The sequence below is a fragment of the Salvelinus fontinalis genome, chromosome 31 (assembly GCF_029448725.1).
Source record: "Salvelinus fontinalis isolate EN_2023a chromosome 31, ASM2944872v1, whole genome shotgun sequence".
In the NCBI taxonomy this organism is placed as follows: Eukaryota; Metazoa; Chordata; class Actinopteri; order Salmoniformes; family Salmonidae; genus Salvelinus; species Salvelinus fontinalis.
In genome coordinates, this window is record NC_074695.1 from 12224433 (window position 1) to 12248234 (window position 23802).

At 45.5% G+C, this 23802-nt stretch overlaps 1 protein-coding gene across 1 annotated transcript in view; it reads left to right on the forward strand.

Moving 5' to 3' along the window:
• The first annotated feature begins 5310 nt into the window (after positions 1–5310).
• Positions 5311–23802, forward strand: part of LOC129829553 (1-phosphatidylinositol 4,5-bisphosphate phosphodiesterase eta-2-like) — an 81151-nt gene continuing 62659 nt past the window's right edge. The window contains exons 1-2 of the mRNA XM_055891308.1: positions 5311–5615; positions 21309–21455. Of these exons, the coding sequence (XP_055747283.1) occupies positions 5411–5615; positions 21309–21455 (352 nt within the window). The 5' untranslated portion in view covers positions 5311–5410. The remainder of the gene's footprint in view (positions 5616–21308; positions 21456–23802) is intronic.

The window sequence follows — 23802 nt, forward strand, 5'->3', positions numbered from 1 at the left end:
TTTACTATTATTGTTATCCAAAAGTGTCTAGTATGGTTATCTCTTATCAAGGAAATTAAGAAAGGACCCTGTCCATATTTGAAATGTCTCTGACTACATCATTTCAATCTGGAGATTGCATTATTTCTGCTAAAGGTCTTGTGCTGAAATTGAACTCACACCAAAACGGTAGGCCTGAATGCAGAATCGCTAGACCACCCCAAGACACGATTAAACAACATGTTGACAGTTTATTCATAACCTTAAGATACACGACACGCTTGTATGTCATAGCCTAGTAGACACCAGTATCTATATTGTGTTATTAAGCTATATAAAACCACGGTTGTTGATGTGTATGGCTGCATTTCAGATAAATGTTTCGTACATTTGAATTTTGTAGTAATAGGACCTTAGCCTATAGCGTTTGAGCGAGCGAGAGACAACTTTCTCTTAAGATTGTGAGCCCTGATCTCAATGATTTTACTGCCCCGCAAATGGAGAGAAAGAGAACTGTAAATGTTTAGCCAATCACAAGTCTTATTTGAATTTCCTAATGAATCTGGAAAATTCTCAGCCAAAGAAAAGAGTGATCAAATTAAGAGCCGACATCTGTACAGTAACGCCAGTGTTTTAATTTCAACGATGCAGCACCCCGGTGTAATATATAAACATTTCCTACATCTTAATTCTATTGACAGGTGGATGATGGATTGGTTTTATTCTCCGCCGCCTCAGGCTGGCCTGGTACGACTCAATATCTCCAGGTTACACTCGGCACCGCCTCACTAAGTCTGTCCGCCTCGATATCGGGGGATACTTATGTTTTAATGAGGCAGTTAATTTTGCCTTAGTTTTTTTCTAGTCACCTTGTGCGCCTCTTTTGTTTGTTTTGGGTAGCACTCGTAACCTCGTGTAATTGGAAGACGCAACGGGGAGCGAATGTGTTGAAGTTACGAAAGAGAGTCTTTAGTAAGATCGTCTCCTGGAACGTCTGAGTGAGTGCTGATGTCAGTGCATCTCAATCCACTTCTCAGAGTAGCTCTCTTGGGAATATGTGTTTTAGCCCAGCACTAACACTCCTCTTTCAATAAATCAGGGTGATTTAAAATGTTGAATATATGCCCTCAGGAATACGATGTGGTGCCCTCAGGAATACGATGTGGTAGTACTGACCTAGAACCAAAATGGTGCCCTCAGGAATACGATGTGGTAGAACTGGGTTAGAAACAAAATGGTTCCCTCAGGAGTAGGATGTGGTAGTACTGGGCTCTGCCCCTACCACAGCCTTGGGACGCACCCATTCACACTCCTCTGGTCCTCTCATTCCCTCTGCCCCTACCACACACCACAGCCTTGGGACGCACCCATTCACACTCCTCTGGTCCTCTCATTCCCTCTGCCCCTACCACACACCACAGCCTTGGGACGCACCCAACCACACTCCTCTCTCTCTCTCTCTCTCTCTCTCTCTCTCTCTCTCTCTCTCTCTCTCTCTCTCTCTCTCTCTCTCTCTCTCTCTCTCTCTCTCTCTCTCTCTCTCTCTCTCTCTCTCTCTCTCTCTCTCTCTCTCTCTCTCTCTCTCTCTCTCTCTCTCTCTCTCTCTCTCTCTCTCTCTCTCTCGCTCATACACACACACCAGAGAGAGAGAGAGAGAGAGAGAGAGAAACCACATATTAAGAGCATCTGCTAAATGACTTAAATGTTAAATGTAATGTAAATATATTCACCCTGCACACCCTAATTGACAAACCAACAAACCAAAACAAAGGCAAAGTCTTCTCATGCTTTGTTGATTACAATAAAAACAAAAAAAACACACACATTTCTTTCCACAGGGCCGTGGGGTGAGACAGGGATGCAGCTTAAGCCCCACCCTCTTCAAAATATATATCAACTAATTGGCGAGGGCACTAGAACAATCTGCAGCACCCGGCCTCACTCTACTAGAATCTGAAGTCAAATGTCTACTCTTTGCTGATGATCTGGTGCTTCTGTCACCAACCAAGGAGGGCTTACAGCAGCACCTAGATCTTCTGACACCTGGGCCCTGACAGTAAATCTCAGTAAGACCAAAATAATGGTGTTCCAAAAATGGTCCACTCTCCAGGACCACAAATACAAATTCCATCTAGACACGGTTGCCCTCGAGCACACAAACAACTATACATACCTCGGCCTAAACATCAGCACCACAGGTAACTTCCACAAAGCTGTGAACGATCTGAGAGACAAGGCAAGAATGGCCTTCTATGCCATCAAATGGAACATAAAATTCGACATTCCAATTAGGATCCGGCTAAAAATACTTGAATCAGTCATAGAACCCATTGCCCTTTATGGTTGTGAGGTCTGGGTTCCACTCTCCAACCAAGAATTCACAAAATGGGACAAACACCAAATTGAGAATTGTGCAAAAATATCCTCCGTGTACAACGTAAAACACCAAATAATGCATGCAGAGCATAATTAGGCCGATACCCGCTAATCATCAAAATCCAGAAAAGAGACGTTAAATTCTCAACCACCTAAAAGGAAGCAATTCCCCAACCTTCCATAACAAGCCATCACCTACAGAGAGATGAACCTGTAGAAGAGTCCCCTACGCAAGCTGGTCCTGGGGCTCTGTTCACAAACACAAACAGACCCCACAAAGCCCCAGGACAGCAACACAATTAGACCCAACGAACTCATGAGAAAACAAAAAGATACTTACTTGACACATTGGAAAGAATGAACAAAAAAACTGAGCAAACTTGGCTGCTATTTGGCCCTAAACAGAGAGTACACAGTGGCAGACTACCTGACCACTGTGACTGACCCAAACTTAAGGAAAGCTTTGACAATGTACAGACTCAGTGAGCATAGCCTTGCTATTGAGAAAGGCCACCGTAGGCAGACCTGGCTCTCAAGAGAAGACAGGCTATGTGCACACTGCCCACAAAATTAGGTGGAAACTGAGCTGCACTTCCTAACCTCCTGCCAAATGTATGACCATATTAGGGACACATATTTCCCTCAGATTATACAGATTCACAAAGAATTCGAAAACAAATCCAATTTTGATAAACTCCCATATCTACTGGGTGAAATACCACAGTGTGCCATCACAGCAGCAAGATCTATGACCTGTTGCCACAAGAAAAGGGCAACCAGTGAAGAACAAACACCATTGTAAATACAACCCGTATTTAGGTTTATTTATTTTCCCTTTTGTACTTTAACCATTTGTACATCGTTACAACACTGCATATAGACATAATATGACATTTGTAATGTCTATATTCTTTTGGAACTTCTGTGAGTGTAATGTTTATTGTCCATTTTTATTGTTTATTTCTCTTTTGTTTATTATCTACTTCACTTGCTTTGGCAATGTTAACATATGTTTCCCATGCCAATAAAGCCCCTTGAATTTAATTGAATTGAGAGAGAGTGAGACTGTGTGAGTGAGTGAGTGAGTGAGTGAGTGAGTGAGTGAGTGAGTGAGTGAGTGAATGAGTGAGTGAGTGAAGGCCTAGGACAGCCTTGGTGCTGAATTGTGCCAATAGTCATGTCTTCCTCACCAACATGTAGCTTAGCCTGTGATTCCAACAAATTGTCTTAACCAATCAAGTCATGTAAAGATCTGGTCACAGAAGACAGTCTTTGTGACTAACTATTTATTTAGTTGTGTCTCTGTTTTTAGCAACTGAGGTTTCCCATCACATTTAGGGAACACAGTAAACAGTTCGGGGCCAATTTCATCATAAAATGTTTCCTTGGTATTAAGTACAGTCTGTGAACAAACTTAAAATGTATAATTTGATGTTCCAGAATACGAGATGTCAAGGGCATATATTTCCATATTCTGTTCCAGTTAAAGGGTTGTTCAGATTCACATTTATCTGTGGACCATACGTTTTTATTAATGGTTAGCACAGAATGCGATTTCCAAGAGTTGTTTATTTATCAAAGAGATCAATCCTCTCAGAAGGCCAGATCATTAATTTATACATCGTATCATTGGCTGGTTTGGTAGTTGGGTTTCCCAAGGGACTCCATAGGCCAGAATAGCTGACCTAGCTACATTCTAAATATAAAAAAGAGGAGTTGCCTGGTGTGTTTGTGTCTTTCAAATTTTCGGGATGTTCTCAAACCATTACTGTCCATGATATTGGCAACGGTACTGATTCCACATTCGGACCATTGGGGTGGATGCAAAAGGCCACGAGGGCTGATTTGGTTAGATGGCGATCTGTCTTTTGAAAAGGAAACATGGGAAGGAATCTGTTGAAACACAAGCTGAAGCCAGTACTGTGTGCACAAGCTGGATATTGCTGTGGCGCTAGCCATGGTGCTGAAATGATTCCTACTTCAGTGTGCCTATACAATACTAAGTAGAGCATAGCCATAATGTTCTCTACACGGTTAGTGACCGTTAGTAGGTGAATGGGGTTTGCTTATTTATCTTATGTGTGACGTAGCCTATGCGGGTATTCAATCATATTTTACATTTTAGTCATTTAGCAGACGGTTTTATCCAGAGCGACTTACAGGAACAATAAGGGTTAAGTGCCTTGCTCAAGGGCACATTGACAGCTTTTTTCACCTAGTCGGCTCGGGGATTCGAACCAGAGATTCGATCCAGCAACCTTTCGGTTATTATTAATTAGATGACACCTGTAGGCATATCTGCCAAAAGGTGGTTTGGAGACCATAGCTCATAGTTATACCTTACTATCATGCCCAAATGATGAAATTGTGTCAAAGCACAGCGAGAGATTTCACTTTTAGAGGTGGTGTGTACTGTAAACTTGCTTCAGTGGGTCACTCCATTCCCCCAAGGGGCCTGCAGGGAGGCTACACGCCGTTTCAGTGGGTCACTCCATTCCCCCAATGGACCTGCGGGGAGGCTTCACGCCGTTTCAGCACGAGGGTCACTGAAGCATCCACTCTGCCTCCCATCCTTCAGGATAAATTACAGGAGTTCTGTTTTGTTCCGTTTACTACACACGTCTCCTATCTCCTGCGTGTGATTAACCTGCTTTTGGAGACGGACAGTCTGTGGATAGCTACAACCGATAGTTAAACACTATGAATCATTTTCAGTTTGTGTTGGGGGTTTTATTTACTGTTTTAATAAATTCACAAACTATGCTATAACTCGCCTTTGTACACGATTTTTGGGGTCAAGTGACAGTGTAGGAATATAACAATGTCACATAAGGATACGTAGTCAGGTGTTTCGAACTTTACTTGATTGAAAACGGCGCGATTTCCACAAGTTGTGTGCATTGTTTGTCACTGTTTACATTTTATAACGTTCGTATTGCCCTTGTTACAGTTCTTGAGCTGCAATTAGTATACTTTTCCCCCTCTAGTTGACATTCTTTGCGTGGGATAGTGATTGCATTATCAATTTCCCAGTCACTTGACTTGAGACATAATTATGTCAACGGGTTCAAGTTGCCAAGAACCAGACTCTCAGTGGTACTTCAATGATAAGCCACTGAAATGTCGTATTTGTGCGACTTGGTCCGAGGGGAAAAGACGCTACATTAAATTGGATGACCACCTATTTTCAGTCAATTGGATAAAATGTCCCAAAGGCTCAGCCGTGAAACCAGCGCGTCGAAATCGACCAAAGAGCCAAGGTGAGTTAACGGTAATTCATTGCGTTTCTATATCCCTTTTATTCATGTTTTTTTGTTGGTTGTCATCCAATTCAATTTAAAAGTGCAGCTTCGCCAACGTTTGTTTGGGAAACAGGAGAACCCTCAAAACATCAGAAGTTGACTATCGTAATATGTTGCTTTACTCCAAGTTGAGTCATACTGTGTACTTCAAAATGCAGTTTATACTGCGCAACAGGGCAAAGCTGTGGGCTATTTGCAGATGTACATTATTAGTCTACTACATCACTCTCCAAAATACATTACAGGTAAAACACAGTTTCCCTTTTCAAGAGAAAGCCAATATGTTAATTCCAATTTGTCTTGTAAATACTTAATTAATGAGCTGCCCTTTTGTTTGTTGTGATCAGTTGTAGCCTTTTGGATCACACTTACAGTTGTAGGTGTAAAATACATTGTATTCAGGTTATCATTGAACTACATACACTCTCTTTAATCACTCTTCTCAACAAGATATTTGCCTTGTTATATTGTGTCACAGCAGCTGGGAAATAATGGTCGTGGCTGCCGTCTTTAGTTTGGCAGGGAGCTGGCACCATATTGAATATGTCTATAGCTGGCATGCTTCCCCAGGGCAGTTTACTAGCCTGGCCAACCCTGGCTGGCTGTTAAGCTGTAAATTGAAGTGCCCCTTATAGTGAGTTGATGCAATGGCCTCGTGGCTTTCTCTTACTGTAGACCTATCATTGATGAGATTATCATACAGTCTTTCTGAAGGCTTATGACTCTGTGGCTCCACATTGAAGCCCACCAGGTCTCCAAAGGATGATCTGCCCAGAGTAAGAGGCCAGAGAAACTTAATTGGCCAGTGAATCTAGTACATTGGCCAAGCAAGATGGATAGAGGAGGGTGTAACGCACAAAAACGCACAACATTTGCTGAAATGCATTATGTACATATATGCACGAATTTAATGTGCGACTGTGTTGCTTATTCAGGGAGTGTACTGGTACATCAAGCTGCCTCATGCAACAGAAACAGGAGATAGGCTCCTATGAGCCAATCCGACTCGCACAAACCAAGGCTCGTGCAAAGCTACTTACTATACATGCAAGTTAAAATACACTTTTTTTTTATTAGTCAATCTATATTATGAAGACAATCAGTTTTGTTTGTTATTTAATAGTTGAGTATGTGTTGTGTATTCAATTTTATGTCAGCTTTTGTGCTCTGAGAAAATTGCAAGAGATAACATTGCAATAGAGCAGCTATATAGTCTTTTTCTATCTAGATGGAATACATGGGAACATGTCCTCGATCACCCTGATAGGAGGAGCTGTTAAAGTGTGTGCACAGAGACCCCCCCCCCCGCACACTTGTAACCAACCTAACTAATTACACCGACTGCTGGTTGAAGATTTAACAGAGCCATTTTGAATACACGATAACACTTCAATAATCGACTGTTTTGTCTTGTGTGTTTCTCACTAAGCATCGTAAGGATTTCTTTATATAACAAGGGAAGAGGAGATGTAAGGCTTTGTAAACTCTCTTCCCGCAAGATTTAGTATCTTTCAAGTCATTTTATAAGCACGTCTGCCGAAGATACATACTAGTATCCTATCATGTCTTTGTACGCTAATACTAGTAGGCCATTAAATTAGCCAAAACATTTTTTTGTTTTTGTTGTCAAAACGGGATGCAAGGTGATTATACAGGTAAGGTGAATACAGGTAGGCCCCTCCATTGAAGGTCACTGGAGATTCAGCTGTAATAATGGTCCTGTATACCACTGCCTCACTCTGAGAGAGACAGCGAGAAATAAAAAGAGTGTTTCACGTCTCCCCTCGGCTGGGGGAAGTGTGTTAGTGTGCGAGTGTTGTCACTTTGATTCCCTCTGATAGCCCTACAGGAGACACTTTCAGGGATGAATAAGTCATTTTAATTGGTGCGGAGGGAAAAACAATATTTTTTACATCTCTATTAGGGTGCTTTGTTCATTCTCTGCGTCTCCCTCGCTCTCTCTCTCCCCCATTTTCTCTCTTTCTCGCCACACGTTAAGTAAATCCCTCAGACCTGGATTAGAGAGATGTTGGCACAGTTTGTAGTTGGCAATCTCTCTTTCTCTCACTACTGCTGCACCCGCGTCTCCTTTCTCCCTCGTCTGAGAGGCAGCCTTTTGAACCCAAGCTGAAGAAACAAATGAGATATAATGGCACAACCCCAGCCTTGCTACTGAAAGATGCAGGTGCACCTTGTTGTCATCCGAGATGGAGGGATATTGAAGAGAAGCTGAGAGGAGAATATGGTTATTGAGCTGGATTATTGCCTACCTGTTTATCATTTGGACAGTAGGAGAGCTGGCTACTAAAAAGGCCGTTAGCAGATATTGGGATTTACTAACTCTCTGCAGTCTATCAAGGAAACAGTGGCTGTATACTAATGAACAATATCAAGGAAACAGTGGCTGTAAACTAATGAACAATACCAAGGAAACAGTGGCTGTAAACTAATGAACAATACCAAGGAAACAGTGGCTGTAAACTAATGAACAATACCAAGGAAACAGTGGCTGTAACTAATGAACAATACCAAGGAAACAGTGGCTGTAAACTAATGAACAATACCAAGGAAACAGTGGCTGTAAACTAATGAACAATATCAAGGAAACAGTGGCTGTAAACTAATGAACAATACCAAGGAAACAGTGGCTGTAAACTAATGAACAATATCAAGGAAACAGTGGCTGTAAACTAATGAACAATATCAAGGAAACAGTGGCTGTAAACTAATGAACAATATCAAGGAAACAGTAGCTGTAAACTAATGAACAATACCAAGGAAACAGTGGCTGTAAACTAATGAACAATATCAAGGAAACAGTGGCTGTAAACTAATGAACAATACCAAGGAAACAGTGGCTGTAAACTAATGAACAATATCAAGGAAACAGTGGCTGTATACTAATGAACTCTACAAGGACAATAGAAGCATCCTTGCAAACCATAACAAAACATTTTCCCCCATTGACCTCGGTCAACCCTTTATATGTCCTTGTTGTATTTACGTTGGCTTTGCCAGTCAGAGGGAACACAGACCTAACTCTACCCGAGTGAATGTAGTCGGAGGCATCCAATCTCGCATTGAGAGAAGCAAACGGTGAACCGGTGGCGGGTACCCACCATCCTTCAGCCGACCTCTTTCCCATGTCCTTTCCTGTGTCCTCTGCGCTAATGCAGTCCGCGGTGGCGGCCCAGGAGCCATGCCCAACTACAGACCAGGCCCCCGTCCAGAGGGGCGAGAAGGAGACTGTTGTGTGTAAGAGCCAGCAGCATGGCGCCTCGTCCCGCCTGGTGGAAGAGCTCTTCTGGATTGCCAGCAGCATATTGTCCTTCTCCAAGTGGAGGCTGGGAGACATGGGTAAGGAAGGAAGGAAGGAAGGAAGGAAGGAAGGAAGGAAGGAAGGAAGGAAGGAAGGAAGGAAGGACGGCCGGCCGGCATTTGGAAATAGGTACACGATTGATGATACGGTAGCTAGTGTTCTGGAGGACATTTGTTGTTGAAACCGAATGGGGACCTTAGTTCTGCGTGTTTGTCAGGATTGTGGCACCAGATGTTGATGGCACATGACTTATTTGCTATGCAGCCCTGGTGAGACATGGTACTAGGTTCAAACACTGTTCTACCAGGTGACTGTGGTGAGTGGGTCAGTGGGACTGTGATGGAACAACTTCTCCTATGAGCCTTGTTATTGGTTTCTGCTTTTTACTTCAGGGACAGACGTGTGTGTGTGTGTGACATATGGACTCCAGGCAATCCCCTCGAGCTTAGCCTAGAGCTCTAGTCTGCTCTGACAGAGTGCACCAAGGACAACATGACTCCACCCCTTCCTGGCCTCTTCTTCCCCCCAGACTGCACTCCCACTGGGGCACCAGACAACCATCACTGTGGTTTCTTTAACAGTATTAAGGTTGACATCAGCTGACCTCTGACCTCATTCTCAGCTGCCTCCTGGCGTGAAATGTGTCAATGCGTCCGTCACCTGTTGTCTATTGTAACCACGTAAATAACTGTTAAGCCCTCACACGGTAAGTAGTAGTCTGAGTGTTGTTACCAATAAAGGTCACGGGGTAATGTGTTTTACTACACTGCTCAGAAAAATAAAGGGACCTGCTGGAGGTCATTTTGCAGGGCTCTGGCAGTGCACCTCCTTGCACAAAGGCGGAGGTAGCGGTCCTGCTGCTGGTTTGTTGCCCTCCTACGGCCTCCTCCACGTCTCCTGATGTACTGGCCTTTCTCCTGGTAGCGCCTCCATGCTCTGGACACTACGCTGACAGACACAGCAAACCTTCTTGCCACAGCTCGCATTGATGTGCCATCCTGGATGAACTGCACTACCTGAGCCACTTGTGTGGGTTGTAGACTCCGTCTCATGCTACTACTAGAGTGAAAGCACCGCCATCATTCAAAAGTGACCAAAACATCAGCCAGGAAACATAGGAACTGAGAAGTGGTCTGTGGTCACCACCTGCAGAACCATTCCTTTATTGGTGGTGTCTTGCTAATTGCCTATAATTTCCACCTTTTGTCTATTCCATTTGCACAACAGCATGTGAAATTTATTGTCAATCAGTGTTGCTTCCTAAGTGGACAGTTTGATTTCACAGAAGTGTGATTGACTTGGAGTTAAATTGTGTTGTTTAAGTGTTCCCTTTATTTTTTTGAGCAGTGTATAATCATGTAGTCATCACAAAAAAAAATGTTTGTCATTTTTGTCTTTGATCGTCAACAACAATAAAACAATTAATGTAATTAATTTGATTCGTTTTCAAGCGAGCAGTTTAAAAAATATCTGTGGAAACCCAATTAGCTTTTACTTTGCTGTTTGAATGAAGGTGAAACAAACAAAGCACTTGTCTATTTTAAATCAGACCATTTTGACCTAAAGTGATTTCTCCCCCTCAGAGATTTGATTGTTTTCCTTCTTCTCTGGCACGTTGTTCCACTTGTACGTTGTACATACGTGATTCTGACATTCTCCAGTAATTGCAATCAATGAAATTAAGACAACTATGTGTGTTAAATGGTTACTATAGGGATAATACCATAACCATTGATCTGTTTAATTTCAGTAGTTGTTCCAAGTTTCCTGGGCCGCAGTGCCATTTCGTTGTTGGCTGTCCTCTCTATACAGCACTCTTATCAAGCACAGAGACTGTACTTCTATCACTGTAAAGTAGGCTCATCAAGCACAGAGACTGTACTTCTATCACTGTAAAGTAGGCTCATCAAGCACAGAGACTGTACTTCTATCACTGTAAAGTAGGCTCATCAAGCACAGAGACTGTACTTCTATCACTGTAAAGTAGGCTCATCAAGCACAGAGACTATACTTCTATCACTGTAAAGTAGGCTCATCAAGCACAGAGACTATACTTCTATCACTGTAAAGTAGGCTCATCAAGCACAGAGACTGTACTTCTATCACTGTAAAGTAGGCTCATCAAGCACAGAGACTATACTTCTATCACTGTAAAGTAGGCTCATCAAGCACAGAGACTATACTTCTATCACTGTAAAGTAGACTCATCAAGCACAGTAATGACATGAGACTCTATTTCTATCACTAGTCTATGCTGCTGTCCTCTTCTCCTTGTACTGTATAACCCTGAGTGTGTTTCCATAGCAACAGCTCTGGACCCAATAAAGGGTTAGTTTGGAGTGGCCAGTCGCTGGGTGACCTCTTACTTAATAAAGGGTTAGTTTGGAGTGGCCAGTCGCTGGGTGACCTCTTACTCAATGAAGGGTTAGTTTGGAGTGGCCAGTCACTGGGTGACCTCTTACCTAATAAAGGGTTAGCTTGGAGTGGCCAGTCGCTGGGCGACCCCTGAGGTTTGACTCTGCCTGTTAGAGGAAGGCTTTGCTACAGTACTACTGCAGTATTTCTCTGCCACGCTGTGCCTGCCTGTTATCTCTTAGCAGGAGCATCTCACCTCAACCTTCATTTATCATATCAGCAGTGTTTTACAATACATTCCTGAGGGCCATTTTTTTTTTTGTTGGGAGGGGCACATTTTGATTCTACCCACCTGAATCATTAAGCTGAAACCAAAATGTGCGCCCCCTGTGTGTTCCCAAGAGGGATGGCTGGAGAAACCCTGCATTTTACACACAGCTAGAACACATGTTATTTTCCTTAACTTTTTAAAACACGTCCCAGTTCTTACCTACGGTGCTTCTGTGCAGTGGAGTTACATTGTGCAATGTTTCCTACAGGTTCCTTGACGTTATCGTTCTCCTTTATGTGTATCTAACCCAGGTTGACGAGTTTGTCCATAATTGCTCCACTAGCAGCAAATCTACCAACTGCTGCTTCTTAGAGCTGCTGCATAACTCCAAGAGGGAAAGAGCAAGAGAAGTCCCTCTGGAGGAGTCCCTCTGGAGGAGTCCTGGAGAAGTCCTTCTGGAGGAGTCCTGGAGAAGTCCCTCTGGAGGAGTCCTGAAGAAGTCCCTCTGGAGGAGTCCTGAAGAAGTCCCTCTGGAGGAGTCCTGAAGAAGTCCCTCTGGAGGAGGCCTGAAGAAGTCCCTCTGGAGGAGGCCTGAAGAAGTCCCTCTGGAGGAGGCCTGAAGAAGTCCCTCTGGAGGAGGGAGTCCTGAAGAAGTCCCTCTGGAGGAGGGAGTCCTGAAGAAGTCCCTCTGGAGGAGGGAGTCCTGAAGAAGTCCCTCTGGAGGAGGGAGTCCTGAAGAAGTCCCTCTGGAGGAGGGAGTCCTGAAGAAGTCCCTCTGGAGGAGGGAGTCCTGAAGAAGTCCCTCTGGAGGAGGGAGTCCTGAAGAAGTCCCTCTGGAGGAGGGAGTCCTGAAGAAGTCCCTCTGGAGGAGGGAGTCCTGAAGAAGTCCCTCTGGAGGAGGGAGTCCTGAAGAAGTCCCTCTGGAGGAGGGAGTCCTGAAGAAGTCCCTCTGGAGGAGGGAGTCCTGAAGAAGTCCCTCTGGAGGAGGGAGTCCTGAAGAAGTCCCTCTGGAGGAGGGAGTCCTGAAGAAGTCCCTCTGGAGGAGGGAGTCCTGAAGAAGTCCCTCTGGAGGAGGGAGTCCTGAAGAAGTCCCTCTGGAGGAGGGAGTCCTGAAGAAGTCCCTCTGGAGGAGGGAGTCCTGAAGAAGTCCCTCTGGAGGAGGGAGTCCTGAAGAAGTCCCTCTGGAGGAGGGAGTCCTGAAGAAGTCCCTCTGGAGGAGTCCCTCTGGAGGAGTCCCTCTGGAGAAGTCCCTCTGGAGGAGGGAGTCCTGAAGAAGTCCCTCTGGAGGAGGGAGTCCTGAAGAAGTCCCTCTGGAGGAGGGAGTCCTGAAGAAGTCCCTCTGGAGGAGGGAGTCCTGAAGAAGTCCCTCTGGAGGAGGGAGTCCTGAAGAAGTCCCTCTGGAGGAGGGAGTCCTGAAGAAGTCCCTCTGGAGGAGGGAGTCCTGAAGAAGTCCCTCTGGAGGAGGGAGTCCTGAAGAAGTCCCTCTGGAGGAGGGAGTCCTGAAGAAGTCCCTCTGGAGGAGGGAGTCCTGAAGAAGTCCCTCTGGAGGAGGGAGTCCTGAAGAAGTCCCTCTGGAGGAGGGAGTCCTGAAGAAGTCCCTCTGGAGGAGGGAGTCCTGAAGAAGTCCCTCTGGAGGAGTCCTAACGAAGTCCCTCTGGAAAAGTCCCTCTGGAGGAGGCCTGAAGAAGTCCCTCTGGAGGAGGCCTGAAGAAGTCCCTCTGGAGGAGGCCTGAAGAAGTCCCTTTGGAGGAGTCCTGAAGAAGTCCCTCTGGAGGAGACCTGAAGAAGTCCCTCTGGAGGAGGCCTGAAGAAGTCCCTCTGGAGGAGGCCTGAAGCAGTCCCTCTGGAGGAGTCCCTCTGGAGAAGTCCTGCTGGACTATTGCAATTAGTCTAATTAGTCAACTAATTGATTACAATACTTTTGATTGTTCAGACTTCCATGAGCTGTGAATAGCCTTGATGTTTCAAATGTTTTGAGGTGGGTCATAGCCACTTTGGAAAAACATGCAGTATTCGTTTTCCCATTGCAGAATATCAGGGTGGGGTCAATTCCAGCCAATTGTATACAATTGAATTGCATTCCTATGGAGAAATCCCATGTCCAAGTCAACAAAGGAATTGACCTGAAGTGACCCCAGCCATGTAGAATGATGTGGTGTTCTGTGCACTTTACAGTAGACTGTGGATGACCCAATAACCAATTCATTGACACATTCCATCTCCCCATACCGACGGTGTTTCCTTCTATCATAACTCCTTGACGGCATCGTCTCACCCATCTTTGTCTCCCCTTCCCCTCTCCTATTTTTTTGTCTGCTGTTCTGTACAGTGCAGTCAGAATGTGGCTCACTTTAAAGAGTTTTGTTGAAGCAGATTTATATTAGTCTGCCTCTTAAAAATAAACCATGGGCATCATGACAGCAGTGGGCGGAGAGGGCTTTCTGCTCTGCTACTTTACCCATCTCTACCAATTTATCTAACCCCTCTCTCCCTCTCTCTAACCCCCTTTCTCTCACCCCCTTTCTCTAACCCCCTCACCCTCTCTCTAACCCCCTCACCCTCTCTCTAACCCCCTCTCTCTCACCCCCTCTCACCCTCTCTTTCTCACCCCCTCTCACCCTCTCTCTCTCTAACCCTCTCCCCCTCTCTCTAACCCCCTCTCTTTCCTCTAACCCTCTCCCCCTCTCTCTCTCTACTCTCTCTAACCCCCTCTCTCTCTACTCTCTCTAACCCTCTCCCCCCTCTCTCTAACCCTCTCCCCCTCTCTCTAACCCTCTCCCCCCTCTCTCTAACCCTCTCTCTAACCCCCTATCTTTCCTCTAACCCTCTCCCCCTCTCTCTAACCCCCTCTCGCTCTCTACTCTCTCTAACCCTCTCCCCTCTCTCTAACCCCCTCTCCCTCTCTACTCTCTCTAACCCTCTCCCCCTCTCTCTAACCCCCTCTCCCTCTCTACTCTCTCTAACCCTCTCCCCCTCTCTCTAACCCCCTCTCCCTCTCTACTCTCTCTAACCCTCTCCCCCTCTCTCTAACCCCCTCTCTCTCTCTACTCTCTCTAAACCCCTCTCTCTCTCTAACCCTCTCCCCCTCTCTCTAAACCTCTCTCTAACCCTCTCCCCCTCTCTCTAACCCTCTCTCCACTCTTCTCAGCTTACTTAATTAGTCCATCCGCAGGGGAATCATGGGGCGCCACTGGGGTTGTCGACTTCTAACCCCTAACACACACACACACACACACACACACACACACACACACACACACACACACACACACACACACACACACACAATAGCATAGATTCTGTCTGTCCTGGAGCAGCTGCCTGTATCAGGGGATATGAAGAGCTACGATGAAGGCAGGGTGTTGAAGGATGGATGCAGTCTGTGATGCAGATGTTGTTCTTCACCAGAGGGCTGTGATGGTAGCACTGCAGCAGATGTTGTTCTTCCAGGGGGCTGTGATGGTAGCACTGCAGAAGATGTTGTTCTTCCAGAGGGCTGTGATGGTAGCACTGCAGCAGATGTTGTTCTTCCAGAGGGCTGTGATGGTAGCACTGCAGCAGATGTTGTTCTTCCAGGGGGCTGTGATGGTAGCACTGCAGCAGATGTTGTTCTTCCAGAGGGCTGTGATGGTAGCACTGCAGCAGATGTTGTTCTTCCAGAGGGCTGTGATGGTAGCACTGCAGCAGATGTTGTTGTTCCAGGGGGCTGTGATGGTAGCACTGCAGCAGATGTTGTTCTTCCAGAGGGCTGTGATGGTAGCACTGCAGCAGATGTTGTTCTTCTAGAGGGCTGTGATGGTAGCACTGCAGCAGATGTTGTTCTTCCATGGGGCTGTGATGGTAGCACTGCAGCAGATGTTGTTCTTCCAGGGGGCTGTGATGGTAGCACTGCAGCAGCTATTGTTCTTCCAGGGGGCTGTGATGGTAGCGCTGCAGCAGATGTTGTTGTTCCAGGGGGCTGTGATGGTAGCACTGCAGCAGATGTTGTTCTTCCAGAGGGCTGTGATGGTAGCACTGCAGCAGATGTTGTTCTTCCAGAGGGCTGTGATGGTAGCACTGCAGCAGATGTTGTTCTTCCAGAGGGCTGTGATGGTAGCACTGCAGCAGATGTTGTTCTTCCAGAGGGCTGTGATGGTAGCACTGCAGCAGATGTTGGTCTTCTAGAGGGCTGTGATGGTAGCACTGCAGCAGATGTTGTTCTTCAAGAGGGCTGTGATGGTAGCACTGCAGCAGATGTTGGTCTTCACCAGGGGGCTGTGATGGTAGCACTGCAGCAGATGTTGTTCTTCCAGAGGGCTGTGATGGTAGCACTGCAGCAGATGTTGTTCTTCCAGAGGGCTGTGATGGTAGCACTGCAGCAGATGTTGTTCTTCCAGAGGGCTGTGATGGTAGCACTGCAGCAGATGTTGTTCTTACAGAGGGCTGTGATGGTAGCACTGCAGCAGATGTTGTTCTTCCAGAGGGCTGTGATGGTAGCACTGCAGCAGATGTTGGTCTTCACCAGGGGGCTGTGATGGTAGTATTGCAGCAGATGTTGGTCTTCCAGAGGGCTGTGATGGTAGCACTGCAGCAGATGTTGTTCTTCCAGAGGGCTGTGATGGTAGCACTGCAGCAGATGTTGTTCTTCCAGAGGGCTGTGATGGTAGCACTGCAGCAGATGTTGTTCTTCCAGAGGGCTGTGATGGTAGCACTGCAGCAGATGTTGGTCTTCACCAGGGGGCTGTGATGGTAGCACTGCAGCAGATGTTGGTCTTCACCAGAGGGCTGTGATGGTAGCACTGCAGCAGATATTGTTCTTCCAGAGGGCTGTGATGGTAGCACTGCAGCAGATATTGTTCTTCCAGAGGGCTGTGATGGTGGCACTGCAGCAGATGTTGGTCTTCACCAGGGGGCTGTGATGGTAGCACTGCAGCAGATGTTGGTCTTCCAGGGGGCTGTGATGGTAGCACTGCAGCAGATGTTGTTCTTCCAGAGGGCTGTGATGGTAGCACTGCAGCAGATGTTGTTCTTCCAGAGGGCTGTGATGGTAGCACTGCAGCAGATGTTGGTCTTCACCAGGGGGCTGTGATGGTAGCACTGCAGCAGATGTTGGTCTTCACCAGGGGGCTGTGATGGTAGCACTGCAGCAGATGTTGGTCTACACCAGGGGGCTGTGACGGTAGCACTGCAGCAGATATTGTTCTTCCAGAGGGCTGTGATGGTAGCACTGCAGCAGATGTTGGTCTTCACCAGGGGGCTGTGATGGTAGCACTGCAGCAGATGTTGGTCTTCACCAGGGGGCTGTGATGGTAGCACTGCAGCAGATGTTGGTCTTCATCAGGGGGCTGTGATGGTAGCACTACAGCAGATGTTGGTTTTTACCAGGGGGCTGTGATGGTAGCACTGCAGCAGATGTTGGTCTTCATCAGGGGGCTGTGATGGTAGCACTGCAGCAGATGTTGGTTTTTACCAGGGGGCTGTGATGGTAGCACTGCAGCAGATGTTGTTCTTCCAGAGGGCTGTGATGGTAGCACTGCAGCAGATGTTGGTCTTCACCAGAGGGCTGTGATGGTAGCACTGCAGCAGCTATTGTTCTTCCAGAGGGCTGTGATGGTAGCATTGCAGCAGATGTTGGTGTTCACCAGGGGGCTGTGATGGTAGCACTGCAGCAGATGTTGGTTTTCACCAGGGGGCTGTGATGGTAGCACTGCAGCAGATGTTGGTCTTCACCAGGGGGCTGTGATGGTAGCACTGCAGCAGATGTTGGTCTTCACCAGGGGGCTGTGATGGTAGCATTGCAGCAGATGTTGGTTTTCACCAGGGGGCTGTGATGGTAGCACTGCAGCAGATGTTGGTCTTCACCAGGGGGCTGTGATGGTAGCACTGCAGCAGATGTTGGTCTTCACCAGGGGGCTGTGATGGTAGCACTGCAGCAGATGTTGGTCTTCACCAGGGGGCTGTGATGGTAGCACTGCAGCAGATGTTGGTCTTCACCAGGGGGCTGTGATGGTAGCACTGCAGCAGATGTTGGTCTTCACCAGGGGGCTGTGATGGTAGTACTGCAGCAGATGTTGGTCAGGGACTTCCAGAAAGGTTGGAAGGAGACGGCCTTCCTTATTAAATGTGGGACTTTTCTGGACACATTCAGAGCTGAAGAGGCAGACACAGTTCAGACTGGGACAGAGGGGAGTACAGGCCTATTTTATTATACATGCTCCGCTGGTGATGTGTGTGTGTGTACGTGTGTAGATAAGTGAGCACTGGAAGCCTATGGGTGGTGTGCAGCAGAGTGATGGTATTGATCAAGCCCAGAGTGTGAGAGGCTCCTCCCTCTCACCTGTTATTTTTGTTTCTGGGTTGGAGCCATGGTAACCCACAGGTCAGTCAGAGGTCCTGCCAATAAAGAGCTCTGCTTGGCTCAACCACTTGAACATAAGGGAAAGGGGGATACCTGGTCAGTTGTCCAACTGAATGTATTCAACTGAAATATGTCTTCCGCATTTAACCCAACCCCTCTGAATCAGAGAGGGGCTGCCTTAATTGACATCCATGTCTTCGGCGCCGGGGACAGTGGGTTAACTGCCTTGCTCAGGGGCAGAACGACAGATTTTCACCTTGTCAGCTCGGGGATTCGATCCAGCAACCTTCCGGTTACTGGCCCAACGCTCTAACCACTAGGCTACCATGAATACACTACTGTGTCTCCGATGCTATAGATATAGAAGGACTAGAATGGGAATTCCAATGAAAGTCAATGGGTGGTATGTTTCTATTTATTTTAAATAGCCTGAAATTGGAATAATATGAACAGCCACAATAATAAAGGTGTTGGACTGTTTGCATAGCCCGGCGTGTTTACCTGTTGTTGTTGTTGTTGTTGTTGATGTTGATATTTCCAGGTCTAGTTGGAACGACTTGGTAGTCTTTAAAATGTTCTTCTATCCATGTACAGCGAAATGAAATGATTTAAACTTTATTGATCCCTGGCGGGGAGGACACAATGGTGTGGCAGCAGACAGACTGGGCAATAAAGACACAAAGACACAGGTCAGAAGAACACCTGGAGTCTTCGCTGACGTAATGCCCGATAGAAGTGTTTCTCAATGTTCTCATCTCTATAGACTTCCCACAGTCGAATCTGTTGATCTCAGTTAGCCCCACCTACAGCAGTAGAGAGAGAGTTGGCCATATGACTTACTGTATTTTCTGGGTTAAATACACAGAATAGTAGTCTCTTGTTCAGCTTATTGCTGGCAGGTGAGGTTAACAGTATAGAGCCATACACTGTAGCCTGTATCATTAGCATCTACTTGGCAGTAATTGGTAAAGCACTTTGAAGTAAGTAGCGATCCAGCTTGTGTCCTGCCTTATGCCCTGGAGGAAATGGGTTGTTCGGGACTGAATTAACCTGGGCCCATTCTCACTATTGCCCGATGAGAGCCCAGGGAAACCAAATCAATGGCCAATTAGAGCAATTCATCAGTGGGATGTCTATTACTTATACCCCACATATATACAGATGGACATTCACACACAAACACACACAAACACACACACACACACACTGGTTATAGAACAAGTTGGAGAGCTGGCCATTTCTGTTTTACCCTCGCCTCCAATGAAGATGTTTTTGATTAGTAGCCAATGGTAATATATTATTAAAATATGTTGTGATTTGATCAATGGCATTTGATTGGTCAATAGGATGTGATTGACACCTGACAGTTGAGAATCTGTAATTGGAAACCTCTGCCTTAGCCAAGGGCTGTGTAGGCCTAAAAATGTGGCACTGCACCAGCTTAATATGGATGCCATTAACTGGGCTCTGAAGGAGCTGTCAAACTGAAACCAAAATAATGCACTGAATTTGGGAGTGATATTTTGGTACCTCTCTCTTTACATAAATTGCCTGCTTCAGTGTTACACATTTTCCTCTTGATGTATGTTCATTGTTTAACAAGCGCTCTGGCCTCGACACCTGTGTTCAACACTGGATCCTACACAAACCGATGGATTCCTTTAGCTAACAACAACTGGGCCATGTTTTCCCCTTTAACGTGTTGTAAACTGCACTATGTTTCTGGTTAACTTGCCCTTTAACATGCTGTGAACTGCACTATGTTTCTGGTTAACTTGCCCTTTAACATGCTGTGAACTGCACTATGTTTCTGGTTAACTTCTCCTTTAACATGCTGTAAACTGCACTATGTTTCTGGTTAACTTCCCCTTTAACATGCTGTGAACTGCACTATGTTTCTGGTTAACTTCCCCTTTAACATGCTGTAAACTGCACTATGTTTCTGGTTAACTTGCCCTTTAACATGCTGTGAACTGCACTATGTTTCTGGTTAACTTCCCCTTTAACATGCTGTAAACGGCACTATGTTTCTGGTTAACTTGCCCTTTAACATGCTGTGAACTGCACTATGTTTCTGGTTAACTTGCCCTTTAACATGCTGTAAACTGCACTATGTTTCTGGTTAACTTCCCCTTTAACGTGTTGTAAACTGCACTATGTTTCTGGTTAACTTGCCCTTTAACATGCTGTAAACTGCACTATGTTTCTGGTTAACTTCTCCTTTAACATGCTGTAAACTGCACTATGTTTCTGGTTAACTTCCCCTTTAACGTGCTGTGAACTGCACTATGTTTCTGGTTAACTTCCCCTTTAACATGCTGTGAACTGCACTATGTTTCTGGTTAACTTCCCCTTTAACATGCTGTGAACTGCACTATGTTTCTGGTTAACTTCCCCTTTAACATGCTGTGAACTGCACTATGTTTCTGGTTAACTTCCCCTTTAACATGCTGTAAACTGCACTATGTTTCTGGTTAACTTCCCCTTTAACGTGCTGTAAACTGCACTATGTTTCTGGTTAACTTCCCCTTTAACATGCTGTGAACTGCACTATGTTTCTGGTTAACTTCCCCTTTAACATGCTGTGAACTGCACTATGTTTCTGGTTAACTTCTCCTTTAACATGCTGTGAACTGCACTATGTTTTTGGTTTGCTTCCCCTTTAACATGCTGTAAACTGCACTATGTTTCTGGTTTACTTCCCCTTTAACGTGCTGTGAACTGCACTATGTTTCTGGTTAACTTCCCCTTTAACGTGCTGTGAACTGCACTATGTTTCTGGTTAACTTCCCCTTTAATGTGCTGTGAACTGCACTATGTTTCTGGTTAACTTCCCCTTTAACATGCTGTGAACTGCACTATGTTTCTGGTTAACTTCCCCTTTAATGTGCTGTGAACTGCACTATGTTTCTGGTTAACTTCCCCTTTAACATGCTGTGAACTGCACTATGTTTCTGGTTAACTTCCCCTTTAACATGCTGTAAACTGCACTATGTTTCTGGTTAAGGGGATTTAGGGGAGAAGTCAACTCATTCACTACTACCAAGCAAAAAAACTGTTGGCTGTGACAGCCATATTCCTGTGTGAGTGCGAGTGAGACCGTGCGTGCGAGACCGTGCGAGTTTATGTGAGTAAATGTTTTTCTGCTTGAGCTCCAGACTGGAATTATTTAATTGGTGCTTGACAACATACCTACTCCAATGCAAATGCATGGTATCCCTCATTATCTCAGAGAGACTCTCAAATGAACGCGCACATTCACACACACCAAAGTGCTCTACACACATCATACACATACAGGAACAACAACTCACGTAACAGTTCTCTCATACTCTAACCCTCCCGCTCTCTGTGTGTTTCTCTCTCCAGTGGAGAAGTGCATGAGCTGCATGCAGACAGGGACCCAGATGGTGAAGCTCCGCGGCGGCTCCAGAGGACTGGTGCGCTACTTCTACCTGGACCAACACAAGTCCTGCATACGTTGGCGGCCCTCGCGCAAGAACGAGAAGGCCAAGAGTGAGTGGTTTTGCTGTCTTGTTTACTGACTGACTGAATGAATGGCTGAGCTGAGCTGCTTAGACTGGGAATTAACAGGAGTTAAGGACCTATCTGCTTTAATTGTGCTTGAATGACAAGTCTAAGAGTAAATCTCTTTGGCTGACTGACTGATCCTCATCCATTGTCTCACATTTTACTTCCTTACTTCTGTATTGCCCTGGAATTAAAAGGAATGAAGGATTTCCGCGGTCTGTTTGGTATACATATTAACGTAAAAGTCCTTTTACTCTGTCTCACATCAACAATCAGCACTTCTATCTCTCCCACTAAGCCTATTACTGTAGTCCCAAACAGCACAGGAATCATTTAGGATTCACTTGAAACAAATAAACAATGGATATACATTGTCAAGACAGCTTCTTTTTATTTTTTACATTGATTTTATGTTTTTCTTTACATTTAAAATGTTTTATTTAATACAGATTTGAATCTAAGGCAGTAAAATGTGTAAAACTATACAAGGATGTGAAGTCTGTCACTAGGCACAGTATATAACCATTTCTCCTATACAAGGATGTGAAGTCTGTCACTAGGCACAGTATATAACCATTTCTCTACTACCCCACTTGTGCAGGACACATCATTACTGGAGTGCAGTGAGCTGAGACTGTCATGGTTACTGTGCAGTGAGCTGAGACTGCCATGGTTACTGTGCAGTGAGCTGAGACTCCATGGTTACTGGGGTGCAGTGAGCGGAGACTGCCATGGTTACTGGGGTGCAGTGAGCGGGGACTGCCATGGTTTTCTGGGGTGCAGTGAGCGGGGACTGCCATGGTTTTCTGGGGTGCAGTGAGCGGAGACTGCCATGGTTTTCTGGGGTGCAGTGAGCGGAGACTGCCATGGTTTTCTGGGGTGCAGTGAGCGGAGACTGCCATGGTTTTCTGTGGTGCAGTGAGCGGAGACTGCCATGGTTACTGGGGTGCAGTGAGCGGAGACTGCCATGGTTACTGGGGTGCAGTGAGCGGAGACTGCCATGGTTTTCTGTGGTGCAGTGAGCGGAGACTGCACCACACTCTCGCTGTCTATGCAGTTTAACTGAAATGCATCAACAAACATTCTTGTATTATTCTATTGGTAGATTCATTGATTACCATTATGGCGTACACTGCCTGAATGTAAGGGAAATGTGTTGTGTGTGTGACTGACCTCGATTCGGTCGTATGCAACAACATTTATTTATTTTTTTATTTTATTTTTTTACATTGGATAAAGTAGAGACTTGGAGCTAGAAAATGGTATCATACACTGCAGTTGAGGAACAATGGGAAAGCAATTCTGCTTTGAAAGTTGATCAACTTGTTACTCCACTTTTGAGAAAATGTCCCTTGAATTTTTTTGGTACACCTACTGGAGAGCTGTTCTTTGTCTACACCCATTCAGCTTTGTTCACACCCTCTAAAGCATTAGCCCCACCCATCTCTTTAAGGATTTTTATTATGAGAAGAGAACAATGTATATGTTGGGTAATGTGCAGTGTTAGTATTATGTTGAGTGTATAATATACAATGTCTTTCTTTTGTGTACAGCAGTACTGTGTGTCCAAGACGATTTTCCCCCTTGGGGACATTGAAGTTCATCGTGTCTTATCTTCCCGGCATGAATCAAAGGCCACAAAGGCTTTTGGACTAACTGATTGTTTTTGCTCTGGTTGGATGGCCTATAGACCTGCTAGTTAGTCTTTCCAAGGGGATTACGCATGTTTAACAGGTGCTGGCATATAAAAGAATGATGTGGAGAGAGCTTCTTGGATCCAGACAGAATGTATACATATATAATTAGAAACCAAATGAGGTGATCATCATTCTGAAAGGTTACTTACGACTGAGTCAATCTTCCTGAAAACAGGCCAACGTGAAAGTTGTGCACTACTCACATTTTAGGTGTCAGAAAATTGAATGGGCTTGAGGTAAACTCAAAATGGTCACCACGTGCGGTGAACTCAAAATGGTCACCACGTGCGGTGAACTCAAAATGGTCACCACGTACGGTGAACTCAAAATGGTCACCACGTACGGTGAACTCAAAATGGTCACCACGTACGGTGAACTCAAAATGGTCACCACGTACATTGCCTAGTGAAAGTATACACACCCCTTGCAGTCTTTACATTCACCAGGTCGCAATTGTAAATGAGAACGTGTTCTCAATTTGCCTACCTGGTTAAATAAAGGTGAAATAAATAAAAAAAATCACTGCCCCCCCCCCAAAAAAAATTAAAGGGATTACATTGGATTTTTGTTGTTGTAGATCTACACTACTCCTCATTTTCAAAGTGAAAGAAAATTATAGACTATTTTCCGAATGA